Source organism: Pelobates fuscus, chromosome 2 (genome assembly GCF_036172605.1).
Source record: "Pelobates fuscus isolate aPelFus1 chromosome 2, aPelFus1.pri, whole genome shotgun sequence".
Classification (NCBI taxonomy): domain Eukaryota; kingdom Metazoa; phylum Chordata; class Amphibia; order Anura; family Pelobatidae; genus Pelobates; species Pelobates fuscus.
The window spans coordinates 269,869,498-269,892,805 of NC_086318.1; the positions used below are offsets into that span (position 1 = coordinate 269,869,498).

At 42.8% G+C, this 23,308-nt stretch overlaps 1 protein-coding gene across 1 annotated transcript in view; it reads left to right on the plus strand.

The window, feature by feature from the left end:
* Window positions 1-23,308, plus strand: part of PCNX2 (pecanex 2) — a 3,673,975-nt gene that overhangs the window by 446,086 nt on the left and 3,204,581 nt on the right. Inside the window, exon 5 of the mRNA XM_063443387.1 lies at window positions 15,555-15,690. Within this exon, the coding sequence (XP_063299457.1) occupies window positions 15,555-15,690 (136 nt within the window). The remainder of the gene's footprint in view (window positions 1-15,554; window positions 15,691-23,308) is intronic.

Genomic DNA, 23,308 nt, shown 5'->3' on the forward strand with positions numbered 1-23,308 from the left:
GAGGCCAAAAAGGCAGTCAATGAGACTAAAAATAACAGATACAGTAATATCTGAACAAACTTGCTTTTTCTCTCCTTTCCTTTTTTTCCCCTCATCCCCCTTCCCCCCCCTTTTTTCACCTCTTTCTTTCCCTTCAAATACATTTATTCAGGCTTCTAACAGCTTTAAGGATTATTACTCACAGTCTTCCATATTTTTAGAAAAGTTTGATCAAAAAAATACAATTGAGACAGAAAGTATCTAACTTTGCTGTCTATTAAATTAAAGAGATATCATATCCTAAATATGTAACAGTATAACTTTAGTAACCCTTTAACTGGGAGAGATACATATATCTGTGAAACAAAGTAATCTTTATCTACCTCAAATTATTTTCTAATTCAGCTCAAAGTCTGCATAGAGATTAAACAGTGTATCTAAATTATCTGTTTTCTGTAAAACAAAATAGTCCTTATCTTGCTTGAATTCATTTCAAGTTCAACTCATGTCTGAGTAGAGATTTACAGTTTAATTGTAATTGATGTTGTGACGAGACCAATCTCGCCACTGTGCATTGGAGGAGCCTGGTTGCCCGCCTGCTGCCTTTAGACTATGGCCCCATGTTGAAACACGTGATTTTCCCCTGCAAAGACACAAAAGCCGGGTCCTTCGGTGCTTGCCCTGTTTGAGCGGTGTTACCCCAGATAGCTATGCCATGGAGCCCATTCCTATAATGAAAGACTATGGATAAGACTTTGGCTCCATGGCAATTGAACTGTATGTGTGTGATATGAGCGCCATTCAGTAATAATGTGCGCTCAGATCTGAGCTATCTGGGGATATGTTGAATGTACCTGTTTTATGCAATGGCTGCACAGTTATATATTTTGATGTATTTTATTGTCTTTTGCTGCCATGTGTTCAATGGAGTTTTGCCTCTGTCCTTGGAGATAATTGGATTACTTCCCAATTATCTCCAGGATAGAAGACTCTGTGGAACTGGTTTTGGGCAGAAAAGCCATGCTTCATTTGGTCACAAAGGACTACGCTCTATCTTTTAAACCACTGTGCCAATTTGTATGATTTTGACGTATGCTTGTATTTGGAGTATGCTGATTCTGAAAAATGTAAGTTTTATGCGAATGTGATGCATACTTTTAAAGTTATGAATATAGCTTGGTTGCTTCATCTAAGTGTCGCTTCTAAGTGTGTGTGGTTGGAGATATTCTGGAGAGTTTTACAGAAGCTTCAACTGTCTAAGATTTGTGCTAAGAGTTTTTCTTTTTGACTGTTACAGGTAAGATTCATCTGTAGGAAAAGGTTACTGATTGCACAAGGTTTGATTTCCTGTTGGTAATTATAAGGCATTTGATTGGATTAGGTAGCTACTTGCTATTGATTGCTATTTAAATCAGCTATTCTTTGCAAATAAGCAGAGGCCTACCCAGGTGTTAAACATTCCTAGTGGGTGGTGATTTTAGGAGTATATAAGGGTTGTTGTCATTAGCTTGGCTAATATAGCTTGGTTACTTCATCTAAGTGTAGCTTCTAAGTGTGTATGGTTGGAGATATTCTGGCGATAAACTGGAGGTAATCTGAGTTATTCAGGAGGATAAATAAAAAGTTAAAATTAGTTTGATTTAAATTATTCACCTCATTGGAATGGCAGACTTAGTTCAGTGTAATAGTTGCTATGCATTTTTTTCACGTTCCACTTTTTGGAGGTTTGGTTGTTGTCTTATCTGTAGACAGTTCTCTATCTTGTGGCAGGAGATTGTATTTTTGAAGTCTGAGATTTGTAAATTCTCTGGTAAACAAACTCAGGCTGGAACTGCTGCAAAGCCACTGCCGCAGAGACATAATAGGAATGGAAGATTGATCACTGTAGGATCTGGTAGACTTAGAGTTGTGGATAAAAGGCATATTGCACAGTCTGTTGCTCTACATAATTCATTTTCTGCACTTTCAGAGTGTAATGGTGTTATGGAGACAGGCACTGAGGGTAGTGGTGTTGTAGAGAGAGGCACTGAGGCTAGTGGTGTTGTGGAGAGAGGAACTGAGTCTAGTGGTGTTGTGGAGAGAGGAACTGAGGCTAGTGGTGTTGTGGAGAGAGGCACTGAGGCTAGTGGTGTTGTGGAGAGAGGAACTGAGGCTAGTGGTGTTGTGAAGAGAGGCACGGAGGCTAGTGGTGTTGTGGAGAGAGGCACTGAGGCTAGTGGTGTTGTGGAGAGAGGCACTGAGGCTAGTGATGTTGTGGAGAGAGGCTTGGTGAGGCCTAATAGAAAGCAGTTGTTGTTGGGGGATTCCATCATAAGAGATGAACAATGGTGGTCTTTTGAGGTGTCTTCCTGGAGCTACTGCTCACAGAGACAGGAGACGTATCTGTAATATTGTTAAGCGAGCAAAGCAGGAAGGGGAATTGGATGTACTTGTCCATATAGGGACAAATGACTTGGCTTGCAATGAGGTTTCAGAGGTTAAGGAAGTTTTTTAGTGTTTTTGCCAATGATATACGGCAGGTTGCTTCCACACTGTCATTCTCTGAAGTTCTGCCCGTGCATAACACTCAGAACGACAGGCGGATGCGTATTAGGGACTTTAACCTGTGGCTTGGTGAATGATGTCGGGAGCAAGGATTTGGCTTTATTTCTCATGGTAGCTCTGTTTGGAATGGAAATAAACTGTACAAAAAAGATGGTTTGCATCTTTCTCAAAAGGGAACAAATGTTCTCAGTGAGCAGCTCAGAGGTTTTGTTAGGATGTATTTAAACTAGGAGGGGGGGGGGGGCAAAAGGGTGATTAAACATCAATTCAATTGTCCTCCAAAACAAGGATAGAAGGTGCCTGTAGCAAGTGTGTTAAAAAATGATAAGCTTAGAGTCATGTCTACAAATGCTCACAGTTTAGGGAATAAGATCCATGAACTTGTGGCAATAATGGCAACTGATAGTGTAGATTTAGTCGCTGTTACTGAGACATGGTATAATGAGAAGAATGACTGGGACATAGCAATACCAGGGTACTCTTTATATAGAAAAGACAAGGAAGGCAGGAAAGGGGGAGGGGTGGCCCTGTACGTGAAAGATACGTTTGGGTTACGTTAGAATTTGGTAAACACACAGTAATTCGTGTAGGTGTGATTTATAGGCCCCCAGGACAAATTGAAGAGTTAGATAATCTACTAGTTGAGAAAATAGCTAAAATGACAATGAAGGGGGAAGTTATCATCATGGGTGACTTTAATCTTCCTGATGTGAATTGGAAAACCAAAATAGCTGCTTGTGCCAGGAGATCACATATTCTAAACTCCCTACTGGGATTGTCTCTAAAACAAGTCGTTGAGGAGCCAACTCGTAAAGAGGCCATACTAGATTTAGTGTTAACAAATGGAGATTTGGTATCAGATATGACTGTAGGTGAAAGTTTAGGATCCAGTGATCATCAATCAGTGTGGTTTAATATAAGAACAGTGACTCACACCACACAAAAACAAAGGTTTTAGACTTTAGAAAAACAGACTTTTCTAAAATTAGAATATGTGTAAAGGAGTCATTATCAGACTGGAGCAATTTAAATGGCGTCCAAGAGAAATGGGATTATTTAAAAGTTGCACTACTGAAGGCAACAGAAAATCGCATTAGGCTTGTCAGCAAAAGCAAAAAATTCAAGAAACCACTGTGGTACTCCGCAGATGTGGCCAAAATAGTATAAAAACAAAAAGTTAGCATTTAGTAATTATAAAAAAAAAACAGAGTGAGGAAGACAGAATGATCTATACGATTAGGCAGAAAGAGGCTAAGCAAGTTATAAGAGCTTCCAAATTACACACAGAAGAGAAAATAGCACAGTCAGTAAAAAAGGGGGACAAAACTTTTTTAGATACATAAATGAGAAAAGAAAAGTAAAACAAGGATTAGTTAGATTAAAAACAAAAGAAGGAAGGTATGTAGAAGAGGATAAAGGTCTAGCTGACTGCCTCAATGAATATTTTTGTTCTGTATTTACAGATGAAAATGAAGGAAAGGGACCTCGGTTAAGAAAAAGGATAAATGAGTCATTTATTACACATGGGTTTACAGAGGAAGAGGTTCTATTTCAACTGTTAAAAGTAAAGACAAATAAGTCAATGGGACCTGATGGAATACACCCAAAGTTATTAAAAGAGCTTAGTGGTGTACTAGCAAAACCATTAACAGATTTATTTAACCAATCATTGATAACAGGAGTAGTCCCAGAAGATTGGAAGTTGGCGAATGTTGTGCCCATTCACAAAAAAGGTAATAGGGAGGAGTCGGGCAACTATAGGCCAGTAAGCCTTACCTCAGTAGTGGGGAAAGTGATGGAAACCATGTTAAAGGATAGGATTGTTGAACATCTAAAAACACATGGATTTCAAGATCAGAGACAACATGGGTTTACTTCAGGGAGATCATGCCAAACTAACTTATTGATTTTTTTGATTGGGTAACTAAAATTATAGATCAGGGTGGTGCAGTAGACATTGCTTACGGCGTTTGACACTGTTGTACATAGAAGGCTTATCAATAAACTGCAATCTTTAAGTTTGGATTCCAATATTGTTGAATGGGCGAGGCAGTGGCTGAGTGGAGTCAATGGAGTATATTCGAAGCTTGGGCTTGTCACCAGTGGGGTACCTCAGGGATCTGTACTTGGACCCATTCTCTTTAATATTTTTATTAGTGATATTGCAGAAGGTCTTGATGGTAAGGTATGTCTTGTTTGCTGATGGTACTAGATATGTAACAGGGTTGATGTTCCAGGAGGGATAAGCCAAATGGCTAATGATTTAGGTAAACTTGAAAAATGGTCAGAGTTGTGGCAACTGACATTTAATGTGGATAAGTGCAAGATAATGCATCTTGGATGTAAAAACCCAAGGGCAGAGTAAAGAATATTTGATAGAGTCCTAACCTCAACATCTGAGGAAAGTGATTTAGGGGGGATTATTTCTGATGACTTAAAGGTAGGCAGACAATGTAATAGAACAGCAGGAAATGCTAGCAGAGTGCTTGGTTGTATAGGGAGAGGTATTAGCAGTAGAAAGAGGGAAGTGCTCATGCCATTGTACAGAAAACTGGTGAGACGTCACTTGGAGTATTGTACGCAGTACTGGAGACCATATCTTCAGAAGGATATTGATACCTTAGAGAGAGTTCAGAGAAGGGCTACTAAACTGGTTCATGGATTGCAGGATAAAACTTACCAGGAAAGGTTAAATGATCTTAACATGTATAGCTTGGAGGAAAGATGAGACAGGGGGGATATGATAGAAACATTTAAATACATAAAGGGAATCAACACAGTAAATTAGGAGACTATATATATAAAAGAAGAAAAACTACCACAACAAGAGGACATAGTCTTAAATTAGAGGGACAAAGGTTTAAAAATAATATCAGGAAGTATTACTTTACTGAGAGGGTAGTGGATGTATGGAATAGCCTTCCAGCTGAAGTGGTAGAGGTTAACACAGTAAAGGAGTTTAAGCATGCGTGGGATAGGCATAAGGCTATCCTAACTATAAGATAAGGCCAGAGACTAATGAAAGTATTTAGAAAATTGGGCAGACTAGATGGGTCGAATGGTTCTTAAGTGCCGTCACATTCTATGTTTCTATGTTTCTATGAATAATGTGGAAAAACTGGTATTTTCCCTTCAGATTAGAGGCAGTGCTTTTACCAATGGGATTTCTAATCTGGAGGGAAAAAACAGGCAGGCAATTCTCCAAATTTTAACACCCTCCCCCTAATTAAATCCTTTACGTTAAATAGCATCTCATCTTGAACATACCCAGTTCTTTGCCTGCCTTTGGCAGGGGAGGTTAGACAGGAGGTTCTCCAAGGAAGCAGGTGAGAAGGGCTGAGGCTCGGGAGGCTCTGCTTCCTTTCTCGGGTAAGTAGAAATTAAAACGCCGGACGGCGTGGTCTGCCTTAATATATGCCGTCTCGTTCCGTGCCAGGTGCAGGTCTGACGAAGGACGCAGGCGTGCGTCGGCTGGGAGGTCCTGTCGGTGGAACGCACGCACAGGTTGCGTTGCGTTCCACCGGGGGTTCGCAGAGCGCTATGCACATGCGCAATGCGAACCTGGATTCAGGCGCCAAATCTGAACTCGGCGTTTTTTGGTTCAGTGGCTGAAAGGAGCAACTTACCAGCAGCAACCTCTGTTTGCCAGGAGCTCTCAGAACTGTTGCAAGTGTGTTTCTCACCTGCCCTCCAACACACTGAGAGGCCATTTAAGGTAAGACATCTTAGCTTTTATTTTAAATGGCTTTAGCCTGAATCATAAAGGGAAAAAAACATATTATGTCTAAAAAAAAATTTCTTTTATTATTTTAATTTTTCCCTTTCTTTTCTTGTCTTTCCTCAGTATGTCTAATCCTGAGAACATGGATAAATCGTCAGAAAAGGGGAAATGTACATCAAAAGCCAAGCATTTAAGTTGCTTTGTGTGTTGCCAACCTATGCCAGATGGCTATAAAAAGAAGCTTTGCTCACTAGGTTCTAAAGAAGCTTCAGAGGAAGCGAAAATAGCAGAATTGTCCACATTTCTCAGCTGGTTACAACAGAGTATGCAGCAAACTTTTGTGGATATGCAGTCGGCAGCTATGCAGACAGCCCAGGCTTCAGTTGCCCAGGATTCACAGATAGTGAAACATTCAAAGAAAAGACAGAGATCGTGGGAAGATTCAGATACGAGTTCAGGTACTTGTGGTTCTGATTCTGGCGAAGATTCCGGTAGTGACTCATCGGATGAGGAATTTGCATTTCCAGAAGAAGCTATTGGGAAACTTATAAAAGAAGTGCAGTGCATTTTTGAGAATGGGGAATCAGGAAAAAAGTCTAAAGTGTACCCTTTTCACCCACAGCTTAAGGAGTTGATTTTAAAAGAATTGAAGTTTCCAAGCCACAAACCTTTTATTTCAAAGCATTTTAAAACACTTTTTTCCATACAAGCGGACCAGGACTGTAAGCTGGATACGGTCCCTGTAGTGGACGTTCCTATTGCACAAATAGGAAAAAAGACTACATTACCTTACCTATTGGGGACTCGAGTGGTCTAAAGGATGTCATGGAAAAATGCATGGACTCATCCTTAAAGAAGATGTTTGTCTCCTCAGCGGCCCAAGCAAGAGCTCTGATTACTGGAACATCCGTGGCCAAGGCCCAAAAACTTTGGCTGGAAGTGCTAGAGAAGATCTATACGGGAGAATCAAAGGAAGATCCAGTAAAGCTGTTAAAAAATGTAAAATTGGCAGCTGATTTTTTAGTAGATGCCTCTTTGGAAAGCCTGAAACTATCTGCCAAGAATTTGGGTCTATCAACAGTTACTAGAAGAGCTCTTTGGCTTAGAAGATGGTCAGCTGACGCAGCATCTAAAAATTCATTATGTGAATTAGCCTTTGAACCGGGAAGACTGTTTGGCTCTAAATTGCATGATCTGTTAAAACAGATGAAGTAAGGAAGGAAGGCTTTGCCGGAATCCCATAGGAAGCAGTTTTGGAACCGTAAATCGGAGACTCATCCCTCATTTAGAAGTTCCTTTCGCAGGAACAACTACAGGGGTCAACAAAAAAGGGTTTTCGATTATAGGAAGAAAGAAAGATTCACGGACAAGAGAAATAAAAGATTATGACGCCAGGCCAGTGGGAGGAAGGTTGAGGCACTTCCTAAATCACTGGAAAAGGACAACTTCAGATCGCTGGGTTCTCTCAGTAATAAGGGGCGGGTACGCTCTGGAATTGTCAAATACCCCAAAGAAAATGTTCTTATGTTCCAAGGTTCATTCTCAAGAAATGGAATTTACTCTGATGCAAGAAGTATCAAGTCTCTACAGAAGAGAGTTGTGGAAGAGGGTCCTCTAAGGGAAAGATATCAAGGCACGTCTTCAAGGCTATTTTTGGTGCCAAAACCAGATGGCTCGTTCAGACCTATTTTAGACCTAAAAACCGTAAACAGTTGTATTATAAAAAAGAAGTTCCGGATGGAAACAATAAAATCAACTGCTCTTCTTATTCAACCGAAAAATTGGTTTGCGTCCCTGGATTTAAAAGACGCCTATCTTCATGTGCCCATAGCAGAATCCAGCAAAAGGCATCTAAGATTTGCGGTGTGCATCCAATCGATAACCAGACATTACCAATTCAGGGCCCTGCCATTCGGCCTGTTATCTGCACCCAGGGTATTCACAAAGCTTCTAGTAGTCGTCTCAGCATTTCTAAGAGGTTTGGGGATTTATGTCATCCCTTATTTGGACGACTAGCTGTTGATTGCAGAGTCACAAAATCAGCTAAAAGTAGACCTTTGTACAGCTATACAAACTCTTCAAACGCATGGCTGGCTAATACATTTCAACAAATCGGAATTAGTGTCGGTTCAAAGGATTCAGTTCTTGGGTCTAAATTTGGACTCAATCACTATGAAGATTTTCCTGCCAGAAGAGAAGAAGCTAAAGATCAATCTATTAATCCAGAACCTCAGGGAAAAAGGTGTTTTTTCAATCAGAGAAGCAATGAGTTTACTGGGTCTGTTTACAGCTTCAATCCTGGCAGTCAGTTGGGCAAAAGCCAGAATGAGGCCTCTTCAGAGAAACATTCTGCAAGTCTGGAATCGACAGACAGACGGCCTGGAAGGGCTGATGAAGTTCAACAATCTAACATTGAGGAGTCTGCATTGGTGGACCTCTTCTCGATTCCTGCAAGCAGGTCTTTCATTCCAAATGAAGTCCTTCAGAATAATAACTACAGATGCCTCTGCACTAGGCTGGGGGGCCCATTTGGGGGACTTAAAGAAGCATGGGTGTTGGCAAGAGAAGGATACGAGAAATTCCTCAAGGAATTGAAGGCCGTATGGATGGCGCTCTTGGCATTTCAGTTCCTCATCAAAGATCAGCATATTCAGATTCGTTCAGACAATCGAACGACAGTGGCGTTTTTGAACAAACAATGAGGTACAAGATCGACAAAGTTGGAAAGTCTATGTTCAAAGATCATGCTGTGGTCAGAAGTTCACCTTCTATCGATCTCAGCGGTTCACATCTTAGGAAAATTCAACGTGTTAGCAGACGCCCTGAGCCGTCATCATTTAAAGCAAACAGATTGGTCCCTGTCATGCAGAATTTTCAAGCTCATTACAGACCGCTTCAGTTGTCCGGATATACAGGGAGTGCAGAATTATTAGGCAAGTTGTATTTTTGAGGATTAATTTTATTATTGAACAACAACCATGTTCTCAATGAACCCAAAACACTCATTAATATCAAAGCTGAATATTTTTGGAAGTAGTTTTTAGTTTGTTTTTAGTTATAGCTATTTTAGGGGGATATCTGTGAGTGCAGGTGACTATTAATGTGCATAATTATTAGGCAACTTAACAAAAAACAAATATATACCCATTTCAATTATTTATTTTTACCAGTGAAACCAATATAACATCTCAACATTCACAAATATACATTTCTGACATTCAAAAACATAACAAAAACAAATCAGTGACCAATATAGCCACCTTTCTTTGCAAGGACACTCAAAAGCCTGCCATCCATGGATTCTGTCAGTGTTTTGATCTGTTCACCATCAACATTGCGTGCAGCAGCAACCACAGCCTCCCAGACACTGTTCAGAGAGGTGTACTGTTTTCCCTCCTTGTAAATCTCACATTTGATGATGGACCACAGGTTCTCAATGGGTTTCAGATCAGGTGAACAAGGAGGCCATGTCATTAGATTTTCTTCTTTTATACCCTTTCTTGCCAGCCACGCTGTGGAGTACTTGGACGCGTGTGATGGAGCATTGTCCTGCATGAAAATCATGTTTTTCTTGAAGTATGCAGACTTCTTCCTGTACCACTGCTTGAAGAAGGTGTCTTCCAGAAACTGGGAGTTGAGCTTGACTCCATCCTCAACCCGAAAAGGCCCCACAAGCTCATCTTTGATGATACCAGCCCAAACCAGTACTCCACCTCCACCTTGCTGGCGTCTGAGTCGGACTGGAGCTCTCTGCCCTTTACCAATCCATCCATCTGGCCCATCAAGACTCACTCTCATTTCATCAGTCCATAAAACCTTAGAAAAATCAGTCTTGAGATATTTCTTGGCCCAGTCTTGACGTTTCAGCTTGTGTGTCTTGTTCAGTGGTGGTCGTCTTTCAGCCTTCCTTACCTTGGCCATGTCTCTGAGTATTGCACACCTTGTGCTTTCGGGCACTCCAGTGATGTTGCAGCTCTGAAATATGGCCAAACTGGTGGCAAGTGGCATCTTGGCAGCTGCACGCTTGACTTTTCTCAGTTCATGAGCAGTTATTTTGTGCCTTGGTTTCTCTTGCGACCCTGTTGACTATTTTGAATGAAACGCTTGATTGTTCGATGATCACGCTTCAGAAGCTTTGCAATTTTAAGAGTGCTGCATCCCTCTGCAAGATATCTCACTATTTTTGACTTTTCTGAGCCTGTCAAGTCCTTCTTTTGACCCATTTTGCCAAAGGAAAGGAAGTTGCCTAATAATTATGCACACCTGATATAGGGTGTTGATGTCATTAGACCACACCCCTTCTCATTACAGAGATGCACATCACCTAATATGCTTAATTGGTAGTAGGCTTTCGAGCCTATACAGCTTGGAGTAAGACAACATGCATAAAGAGGATGATGTGGTCAAAATACTAATTTGCCTAATAACTCTGCACACAGTGTAGACCTGATGGCCTCCAGGACAAACAGGAAGACACAACGTTTTGCATCTCTGATTCCAGCAGACAATCTGGATATCATAGATGCTCTGTCAGTACCGTGGAAGTTCAACCTTGCATATATCTTCCCACCAGTAGTTCTTATTCCCAGAATACTTCAAAATATCAAGTTGGAAAAAGTAAGGATTATCTTAATCATTCCCTGGTGGCCAAGACGAAGTTGGTTCTCGGTTCTTCTAAATGTTCCAGGGGCCACTTTTTGGAAGCTTCCTCTATCAGAAGAAGTTTTAGAACACGCCATGGTGCCTCTTACAACCCTTCGGAGATACCAGTTGACGAGTAAAGAGAGTAAAGGTCTAGATCCTGAGGTTCTAAAAATTTTATTAGTTACTAACAAGGAATCTACGTCTAAAATCTACTCTAGGATTTGGAAGAAATGTTGTCAGTGGTGTTGTAGGTTTAAAGTCAACCCTGTTTCCGCATCCATCCAGAAGTTTCTCAGTTTCCTTCAGATGGGATTTGCAAAAGGTTTAAAACCTGCTTTGTTGAAATTACAAGTTTCTGCTATCAGTTTCTTTTCTTTCATATGTTTAGCCTCAAACATTCTGATATCAAGGTTCTTCAGAGCTCTGACCCGTTTGGTTCCCAATGTTGGGAAACCTGTCCTCCCTGGGATCTAAACTTAGTCCTTTCCGCTCTTTGTGAGCCACCCTTTGAACCAATAGAGAGTGCGTCCCTGAAGATGGTTTCGTTAAAAAAACGTTTTTTTGGTGGCAATCACATCAGCCAAGAGAGTGGGTGAGATCCAAGCTCTTCGGGCAAATTTTCCTTTTTTGGTTTTTCATCAAGACAAGGTGGTTTTAAAGCTCGACCCATCGTTCATCCCTAAGGTTTTGACTGCTTCTAACATCAACCAAGAAGTTGTGTTGCCTACTTTTTGTCAGAATCCTTCTAACGCCTTGGAAAGTAAATTTCACTGCATAGACGTGAAGAGATGTCTTATGCAATATCTTAAAGCTACGGAATCCTTTAGGAAGGAAAACAGTATTTTTGTCTTGTTCAATGGCACAAGGAAGGGTATGAAGGCTTCAAAGAGTTCGCTGGCTAGATGGCTGAAGGATTGTATTCTTTTGGCATATTCCACAAGTGGCGCGGAAATTGCAGGCCCTATAAAGGCCCATTCTACTAGAGCTGTTTCTACGTCATGGGCTCTGCGAGCAGCAGCTTCACCTTCTCAGATTTGTGCAGCGGCTACTTGGTCCTCACTGCATACGTTCTCAAGACACTACAACACTACAGGTTAGACATACTGGCCTCGGAGGATGCAGCTTTTGGGCGTAAGGTGCTTCAAGCAGTGGTGAAATAAAACCCACCCCTCAGGAATTGCTTTGTCATATCCCATTGGTAAAAGCACTGCCTCTAATCTGAAGGGAAAAACATAAATTTTTACTTACCGTAAATTTATTTTTCCTGAAGATTAGAGGCAGTGCTATATTTCCCCCCCCTTTTTTCTAATAAACTCATTGTTTTGCAGGTATTTTGCTTGTGAATTTTCTAGGTATGTTCAAGATGAGATGCTATTTAACGGAAAGGATTTAATTAGGGGGAGCGTGTTAAAAATTTGGAGAATTGCCTGCCTGTTTTTTCCCTCCAGATTAGAAATCCCATTGGTAAAAGCACTGCCTCTAATCTTCAGGAAAAATAAATTTACGGTAAGTAAAAATGTAAGTTTTCTCTGCCTGTGATAATTACATTACCCATTGTGTAAGGTAATTGTATCACAGGCAGAGGGGAGGATTTTGTGTGGGAGTGTCTTAGTGTATTGTACGTGTTTATTGGTTGGTTTCCAAAACCCTGTGGGTGGTACTAATATGTATATATGAACAATAAACCCACAGCTCTGTCTGTTCCTGCTTGACCCTCAAAACGGAGCCTTGTCTCGTTTTTGGGGGGACTTATTGTATGCTGTTCCAGTTTGACTGCTAGGAGTGTAAACCTATTCGTATAGTTTTTCCTATTCGGAAAGCCCCCTTCTACCGAATGACCCGGCTTTCGTGTCTTTGCAGGGGAAAGTCAAGCTTTTTAACATGGGGCCATAGTCCAGAGGCAACAGGCAGGCAACCAGGCTCCTCCAATGCAATGTGGCGAGATTGGTCTCGTCACAACCTCCACAGCAAAATAATATCCTCACAGTACTATGTGGTGTGCACAAGTTTATTACAGACCTCCACAACAATGCCATTTACAGTAATGTGCAGTGTATGAGTGTGGCGAAATCAGCCTCGCCACTGTCCACTGGAGGAGCCTGGTTGCTCGCCTGCTCCCTTTAGACTATGGCCCGGCAGTTAAATCCTTTTATTTTCTCTGCAGAAAAATTTGTGCCTTTCTGCGGACTGTTAAAGCCATGCTACCCCAGATAGCTATGCCATGGAGCCCAGCCGTATACTGAAAGACTGTATGAAAGACTTTGGCTCCATGGCAATTGAACTGTATGTATGTGATCTGAGCGCCATCCGGTAATAATGTGCGCTCAGATCTAACCTATCTGGGGATAGGTAGAATGTGTATGTTCTATGTGATAAATGTAACAGTATGTAATGTTATGTATTTTATTGTCCTTTGTCTGCCATGTGGCTAATGGAGTTTTGCCTCTGTCCTTGGATATAATTGGATTACTTCCCAATTACCTCCAGGACAGAGAGGAGGGATTGTGATGCATTGTGGGAGTGTTTAAAGGTGTAGGTCTGTGATTGGTCAATGTCCAATATGTTTCCCAGTTTCCCATCTGGTCCCCTTGGGGATTGTCCACCAGGTTGGAGACCTGCATAAAAGCCAGGCAGGTAGCCCCAGTAAATGAGTTCCTGCTTTACCCTCAAAATGAAGTGTCGTCTCGTTATTGGGGGAATTGGATTGTATGCTTATTGCCAGGAGTGTAAGCTGATTTTTTGCTTTTCCTGTTTGGCTGTTTCCAGTATTCGTGTGTTTACTGTTCGGGAGTTGGTGAATTTGTGTAGTTTGCAGTTCGGGAGATTGGTGCTTACAGTAGCTGTCGGTGCATCTGGAAAGGGGAATATCGCCTAAACGGTTTTTAACCTTGTGTGCAAAACGGTCCGTTACAATGAGTATGTCACAGACTTCCACAACAATACAACGCCCTCCAATGTGCATATTATTGTATCACAGAGCTCCCCAACTATAATACAGAGTAATGTGCATGTTGTATAACAGATCTGCTCTAATAATAATATGATGTGTGTTGTCTGTGTTAGGCGTGATGGCTGTGTGCAATATTTGTAAAAAGTATATTGACAGTGTGTGTCATGTGTATGTGTATTGGCTGTGTGTGATATTTGTGCTGTGTTTATTGGCTGTTTGTGATGGTTATTTAATTCTAATAAAAACACGCATGTAGGCACATGTGTGAAATTTTGTAGAATCACATGCACACAGTCCCACAGTCATATGCGCACAGTTATAAATATGCACTGTCAGGTAAAGCCACATGCATGCAGCTACAGGCACATAGTCACACACAGTTACAGGTATTCAGTTATACACACAGGTACTCAGTTACAGGCTGTCACACACACACAGTTACAGGCAGTCACACACTGATACAGGCAGACAGTCACACACATATAGTTTCATGCAATCACACATTCAAAGTTGCAGTCAGACAGTCACACACACACACGCCCTCAGGAGGACAGTGATACACAGTTACAGCCAGACAGTCATGCCTTCAGTTACAGGCAGTCAGGCAGACAATTACCCTCAGGTAGCAACACGCATATAGATTATTCCAAATTAATTGCCCCCAATTCCCTTTTTGTCTTTAATATGCAAGTTTGGAGTCCAGACCAGATTCCTGCCCTCCCACCCCCAGCTTCAGATGCCCCTTTGGAGGTGAACACAGGACCCATTGATATTAGGGGTCCTGTGAAGTAGTGGTGGGCTTAACACAATATGGCCATATGGTGGTACTGAATCCCCATATTTGTTTCCTGAAATAGGTGATTTTAAGTAGCCATAAAATGTAAAACTATATTTCCTGTCTAATCATGGCAGCATTTAACATATGGGTTTAGCTCCTCCCCCTAACCCTCAGGACAAAAAACGCAAACAATTAATAATACCTTCCCCTGGTATAATAGGAACCCCATCAGCCATCACAACTCAGTCTTTTTCCTGTCCTCATAGCCCTAGGACAGTTGTTATTTTTATTTTTTTCTCTCTGATTTTCTAAGGGTTACAGTTTTTCTTTATGCTCACCTGATCATGCTGCTATGATCTTCACCCTGTGGAGGTCAGCCTCCTTCCACAGGAAGCCTAGGCACATGTAGCCCTTTCTCTGCACGAGTTGGGAACCCCTGGGAGCCATGGTGGGTAGTCCTCCTGGCATCTGGAGCATGTGTTCCCCAGGATTGAGCCTCCAGACCTCGACCAGACAATCATTTATCCGGTTAGACAGGGGAAGGTATGCTTAATTATTTGTGTTTCTTGTCCTGAGGATTAGGGGGAGGAGCTAAACCCATATGTTAAATGCTGTCATGAATAATATCCAGGAAAATAAAATTACGGTAATTATGAATACATTTTCCGTATTTTGTGCGTGTGCTGTTCCATTATCTGTATTATGCATACATTTTGGTCTCTGCGGCAGCACCATCCCTGTAAAATGCATGTTGGGTGTCCCTTAGGGAAATGCATGTTCCCTACTTGAATTTACTGTAGTGATTAATGACATTGGCTCCAAGCCCCGTTATGATAACCACATTTCTCCTTGGATAAAAAGCCATTGTTAGCACTTTAAATGTAAAAACATGTAATGTGTCATTATTAACTCACTCGGTTTTCTTTTCTTATTTTCAGTAAATTATTCAGAAAATTATACAGAAGAAGTGGTGAGTAAAAAGGACATTTGTGAAACTCCGCCTTATAAATTGGAGCAACATAAAGATTATGAAAGTAATAACAGCAACTCATATCATGAAAAACTATCACCACGGTAAGTAATGTAATACAATTTTCAGAATATGTAGGCATTTTATAATTTATAAGTGTTGATTGTATGTTGCCTATGCATAATTATTTAGGTTGAAGAAAAGTGATATGGCAAAAATGAATGAGTTTAAAATGTTGCGTTGTGAAAAACATTTGCTCAAATGTATTTATTTTTTAAATACAAAAAGAGAAGTCCTGCCCTAAATATACATAGGGATTAAGGAGAGAGCGCAGGTAACTTTTTCTTGTATTTGTTTTTTAACCAGCAACATAGTATACACTTTTAAAAAGATAATTTTCCCTAAAAATTACAAGTCTGTCATCTGCATGGGGCAAATCTGTGTTTTTTTATTTTGTTTTCCTTGCCATATATATGGCAGCACAACATTGGGTAGCTCCACACTATCCCCATTGGACAGGAATAATAATTAAGCCGTATAAATACCACCTCCTACCCCTCCTTCCCCAGTCTTTTTTTTCCTGTCCTATCCCTAGGACATGTTGGTCTTTAGGACCATAAATTTTATTTTATGGCTTACCTGAGGATTAGTTCCTCCACCCCTTGGGAAGTCTCCAGTACACGGCCCTGAGCAAAGGTGTCCCCCTGAAGAAAACCCCTTTAGTGACCGGGGTTTTTTCCTTTCTATTACCTTGCAATGACCCCAGGGGTAGCAAGCAAAGGAACATTTACATTCCTAATTGAACTGGTTATATGATTGGAATCTTCCCACCAGAAACAATGTAAGAGCCTGATATGGATTCAAACTTACCGCCAGGATCATTTACCCGGTAAGTTTTTTTGCTTCTCCCATACCTAGGGAGTTTCTGGCTGCCTGCAGAGGCTTCATGGCACCCGCACGGCGTTCAGAGGTTCCAGGGCCCGCACGGTGTTCGGGAGTTCCAGGGCGCCTGCACGGCGTTCGGGAGTTCCAGGGCGCCTGCACGGCGTTCGGGAGTTCCAGGGCGCCTGCCCGGCGTTCAAGAGTTCCAGGGCGCCTGCACGGCGTTCGGCTATTTCTGAGCGTTCGCGCGGCATTAGACGAATGAGCGCGTGAACAAGGCGCGTTCGCGCACTAAAACCGTTCGTGTAATTTAAACCATTTAAGCTGTTCACACGTTTTTTTGGTTATTTGCGCATGCGCAGTGAAGTCAGACCCCCTTTTAAAGCGCCAAACCTCATTTATTGCAAGGCTGATTATTTCCTACAGAAGAAGTATTCTTGTACCATAGAGCTTCAACAGAACTGTCGGTTCTTCACCTTTTCCAGGTTCCTTTCTTTTCTGGGACAAAAAGTAAGTTTATTCCTTATTATTTCTTTTTTCTTATCCTTACTCTTCTTGGTTTAAGTTAATCTGTTCCATAAATTATTTCCAGATGGATTCTGGTTCAAGATCCAGGGAATCGGATTCATCTCATCATAATAGGTCTCAATCTAAGCAATATAGGTAAGCCATCCTTTTCATAAAAAAAAAGAAAAAAAAGAAAAAAAAAAAAAAGAGTGGGAATGTACTCAAAAGCATGTTTTGTTTATTGTGGTGCTAAAAGTAGAAATACTCCAGGATCGTCCAAAGGAAAGTTGCCCAAAAGGACACTATGCATATCCTGTGACAACAGAGCCATAGAAGGGAAACATCTCTGTTCAGATTGTCTCTCAGCAGCTGCAGGACCATCTCATCCAACACCGACATTATGCAACTTATAAAGCATGGAGTTGCCCAGGGCATCAGAGAGGTGTGAAAGACCCACAAGCGACCTAGATATTCTGAGCCCTCAGATTTTTCTCCAGGAAACTCAGAAGATGAGTTTATGGATTCAGCTTCGCTGAGAGACCTAGCTTTTTCCTCGGAGGAGGATGTTATGACAGATCCAGACTTCCTGGTACCAGCAGAAGTGGATCATTTAATTGCCCGGGTTAGAAAAACCCTCACTTTAAAGGAACCCTCAGAAGAGGAACCATCTACTTCTAATCGCTATTTCTCTGATCTTAGGAGAAAAAGAGCGGCTTTCCCGGTGCATGACACAATCAGTGATCTTATTAAGGAGGAATGGTCCAGATCTGATAGGAGATCATCTGCCAAAGGGAAATTCTCCAGGTTATAACCGTTTGAGCCCAACGATGCAGAAGCATGGGATATTGCACCCAAGGTTGATGCTGCAGTTGTCAGGTTAGCCAAACACACTACCCTACCTGTGGATGATGCAGGTTCCTTCAGGGATCCGATGGATCGGAAAATGGAGTACTACCTTTCCAAGTCCTATGTAGCCTCAGGCACGAGTCTCCATCCTGCCGTTGCTCTCACGTCAGTTACAAGAGCTATGAAGGTATGGCTACTGGAGGAGGACATCAGGAGTGGCAGAAGCCGTTCCTCCATTGTGGATGGCCTAAGAGATATGCGTTTAGCTAATAATTTTTCGTCCGAAGCGGCAGTGGATCTAGTAAGAAATCTTGCTAGAAATATTTCCTTTTCAATTTCCTCCAGATGAGCGCTCTGGCTCAGATCTTGGGCAGCCGATGCTTCCTCCAAGAATAGTTTATGTTCCTTACCATTCCACAGGAATATGTTGTTTGGTAAGAACTTAGACGAATGTATAAAGAGGGCGGCCAAAGGTAATAAGGCCTTTCTACCACAAGAGGAAATATAAAGGGTAATTTCATGCCCGAAAAGAGTACCATTCCTTTCGAGATAGTAGATTATACAAGCCGGGTAGAGAATATTCCAGATTTCAACCTGGTAGAGGAGCCCAATCTGGAGGAAGAGGAGGCAAGTCGCGAGGTGCTTCTTCCTCCAAGAACCCTAGGAATTTATGACTATATAATTCCCAAATCCGAAGGAATTGGGGCTTGTCTTCTTCAATATTTACCCGTATGGGAAGAATCCACAAGTAACAGTTGGGTGCTAGATATTATTCGGAGAGGATACCTTCTAGAATTCTACAAGCATCCTCCCAATGGGTCCTTAAATCTCACAAAGTGGCCAGGGGACAAAGAGAAGCGCATGGCCCTACAAAACTTTATTCTATCCTTACAGGCAGATAAGATCATCATAAAAGTGCCAGCAGATGAAAGAACTCAAGGGTTTTACTCTCACATCTTCTTAACAAAAAAAACCCTCAGGAGGATGGAGACCCATTCTGGATCTGCACAGATTAAACAAGCATCTACACATTTGCATATTCAAGATGGAATCCCTACAGTCTATAATAAAAGTAGTGTCACACAACCAATGGATGTTGTCTATAGATCTGTTAGACGCCTACTTTCACATACCCATTGCCAATCCCATAAAAGGTTCCTGAGGTTTGCTGTGGAAGAAGGTCATTTCCAGTTCAGAGCCCTCCCGTTTGAACTAAGCACAGCCCCGAAGACGTTCACAAAAGTATTGGTAGTTCTGATTGCAGAACTGAGAAAACAGAATATCGCTATCTACCATTATTTGGACGACATCCTGATCATAGGAAACAATGAAGATTCATTGACCTCTCAAGCTATTACCAGCATTCAGTTTCTGCAAGCCCACGGCTGGAAGATCAACACCAAGAAGAGCCACCTCCACCCAACTCAATCTATGATTTTTTTGGGTGCTCACTTAGACACTCTGATGGGTACTGTCCAACTTTCAATGGAAAGAATATTGAAACTCAGGAAACAATTAAGAAAGATGTTAAAGTCCAGTATTGCTCCTGCAAAGGCAGTAATGAGCCTCCTCGGATCTATGTCCTCCACAATAGGACTGACCAGATGGGCACAAATTTCCTGATGCAATTTTCCACCAAGAATCTGCTCCAACCCATCAAATTATCCCTGGCCGTACGCCATTCTCTAATCTGGTGGTTGAACAAAGAACACCTATCCAGGGGTTTTCCACTAGGAGACATCACATGGATAGCAGTGACAACAGATGCCAGTCAATGGGGATGGGGCGCCCATTGTCTCCAGGACTTTGCACAGGAAGAATGGAGTTTCATGGCAAACAATGTACATTCCAATCTGCTAGAACTTCTGGCAGTCCTCAAAGCACTTTGAAACACTTCTCGGTACATCTCAAGGGTTAATGGGTAAAGATAAGAACAGACAACACCACCATGGTATCCTATGTCAATCACCAAGGAGGTACCAGGAGCGGCAAGATGATGGAGATTATGAAGCAACTGATGTGGTGGGTCCAGAGGAACCTGGCAGGTCTTACAACCATCCATCTACCAGGGAAACAGAATCAACTAGCAGATTTCCTCAGCAGATCCAGGATAGACTCAGGGGAATGGTGCCTATCGGACAGAGTATTCCACACGATTGTAGACAAGTGGGGTCTCCCACAAGTTGACCTACTAGCTACTCGGGTCAACAGGAAACTGAAGGACTTCTTCACGAAAGTAGAAGACCATCTGGCACTGAGAAGAGACGCTTTATCCAATCCCTGGAAATTCAACATAGGGTATGCATTCCCACCATTTCCACTGATCTTCCCAATCCTGAGGAGGATGAGAACAGAGCAGGTATCTTTCATCCTGATAGCGCCTTATTGGCCTCCAAGACCTTGGTTTCCCCTGCTTCAAAGTCTTTCTGTGGAACCTCCTCTCCCACTCCCCAGAGCTCCGGATCTACTGTTCCAGGGTCCAGTGTTTCATCCAAACCCAATTTCACTCAATCTCATGGCATGGAGACTGAAAGGAACAGGCTTGTGAACAAAGGATTCTCCCAGGCCGTAATAGACACCATGCTGAAGGCACTTAAGCATTCCACTTCAGCCACCTATTATAAAGTGTCGGAAGTTTTTTCCACCTGGGCTCTTCCTAAAAACTGATATGCAAAATCCCTCTTCCACTGATATTTTGGAGTTCCTGCAGTCTGGACTTGATAAAGGTCTGAGTTATAATACTCTAAAAGTACATGTCTCAGCCTTGTCCACCTTGACCAATCATAGATGGGCATTGGACTTGGATGTCATCAGATTCATTAAAGGAGTCCTTAAAATTAAACCTCCAATTAAGCCATTTGTTCCCTCCTGGAATCTTCCTTTGGTTCTGAATGCCTTGAAATTGGAGCCCTTTGAATCAATTCCTCTGCATGTTCTCTCTATCAAGACTGATTTGCTGATCGCCTTAGCTTCAGGCAGGAGAGTTTCGGAGCTCCACGCCCTATCCATTAAGGAACTCTTTACAGTCTTTCACAAGGACAGAATTATCCTCCGTACAGTTCCTGAATGTAGACCTAAAGTCACCTCCGCTTTTTACATCAATGAAGATATTGTTCTTCCATCTCTGAGGTCTGAATTCCAAGAAAGTGAGAATTCAACTGACCTGTCATTAGTGATGTCCCGAACGGTTCGCTGGCGAATAGTTCCTGGCAAACATAGCATGTTCGCGTCCGCCACCGCGGGCGAACACATGCGGTGTTCGGTCTGCCCCCTATTTGTCATCATTGAGTAAACTTTGACCCTGTACCTCACAGTCAGCAGACACATTACAGCCAATCAGCAGCACACCCTCCCTAGCAGACCCTCCCACCTACTGGACAGCATCCATTTTAGATTAATTCGGAAGCTGCAACCATTTTTTTTTCAATTTATTCTTTTTTTTTTTTTTAGTGCATATAAATGTTACAAGCAGATACTCCCCCCAGACACTCTGTATTACTGCAGATACTCCCTCCAGACACTGACACAGAGATGAATAGGGACTGTTCCCCCTACATAGGGTCACTTGGCAGATATGTATTGACACCTATCCTAAGGATCCCTGATACACACTGACACGGAGCCCTCCATGGGTGAAGATGGATTTTTTTATTTTTGCGCTCGTTTTTTTTTTTTAAATTGAGTTGGTTCTTATGGCTTTTTATTTGCCCTTTTTTTGGGGCTGCAAAAAGAAGATTTTCTTTACAGGTTAGTTATTTTATTCCCCCTTCACTATTTTTTAGGGTGAGGAGGGTAGGTAGGGGGTAACTTTTTGGGGGTGGGGGGGGGGTGGGTGACTAGGGGCTTGGGGACCCCTAGTCACCTTTGATTGGGGGAGGATTTTTGTAGGTCCCCCCTTATTGTTTTTTTTTAGGGCCCCCACCCACTGCTCAGTGTTACTGCAGGCCAGGGGGGGGAGGGCAGTAGGTCCTCCCCCCCATTGTGATTTATGGCCCCCACCCACCGCGCAGGGGTGGGGGCCAGGGGGAGGACAGTAGGTCCCCCTCATTATTTTTATCGCCCCCACCCACCACGCAGGGGTGGGGGCGGGGGGGGGGGGAGGACAGTAGGTCCCCCCAGTGTGTATCAGGGTCCCTGAAGACAGGTGTCAATCCATATCTGCCAAGTGAATAGAGACTGTTCCCCCTACATAGGGTCACTTGGCAGATATGGATTGACACCTATCCTAAGGATCCCTGGGATATATATATACTCCCTCCAGACACCCTGTGTAACTGCAGATACTCCCCCCAGACACCCTGTGTTACTGCAGATAGTCCCCCCAGACTCTCTGTGTTACAGCATATACTCCCCCCCAGACACTCTGTGTTACTGCAGATACTCCCTCCAGACACCCTGTGTTACTGCAGATACTCCCCCCAGACACTCTGTGTTACTACAGATACTCCCTCCAGACACCCTGTGTAACTGCAGATACTCCCCCCAGACACCCTGTGTTACTGCAGATAGTCCCCCCAGACTCTCTGTGTTAAAGCAGATACTCCCCCCAGACACTCTGTGTTACTGCAGATACTCCCTCCAGACACCCTGTGTTACTGCAGATACTCCCTCCAGACACCCTGTGTTACTACAGATACTCCCCCCAGAAACCCTGTGTTACTGCAGATAGTCCCCCCAGACACCCTGTGTTACTGCAGATACTCCCTCCAGACACCCTGTGTTACTACAGATACTCCCTCCAGACACCCTGTGTTACTACAGATACTCCCCCCCAGAAACCCTGTGTTACTGCAGATAGTCCCCCCAGACACCCTGTGTTACTGCAGATACTCCCTCCAGACACCCTGTGTTACTGCAGATACTCCCTCCAGACACCCTGTGCTACTGCAGATACTCCCTCCAGACACCCTGTGTTACTGCAGATACTCCCTCCAGACACCCTTTGTTACTGCAGATACTCCCTCCAGACACCCTGTGTTACTGCAGATACTCCCTCCAGACACCCTGTGTTACTGCAGATACTCCCTCCAGACACCCTGTGTTACTGCAGATACTCCCCCCAGACACTCTGTGTTACTACAGATACTCCCTCCAGACACCCTGTGTAACTGCAGATACTCCCCCCAGACACCCTGTGTTACTGCAGATAGTCCCCCCAGACTCTCTGTGTTACAGCAGATACTCCCCCCAGACACTCTGTGTTACTGCAGATACTCCCTCCAGACACCCTGTGTTACTGCAGATACTCCCCCCAGACACTCTGTGTTACTACAGATACTCCCTCCAGACACCCTGTGTAACTGCAGATACTCCCCCCAGACACCCTGTGTTACTGCAGATAGTCCCCCCAGACTCTCTGTGTTACAGCAGATACTCCCCCCAGACACTCTGTGTTACTGCAGATACTCCCTCCAGACACCCTGTGTTACTGCAGATACTCCCTCCAGACACCCTGTGTTACTACAGATACTCCCCCAGAAACCCTGT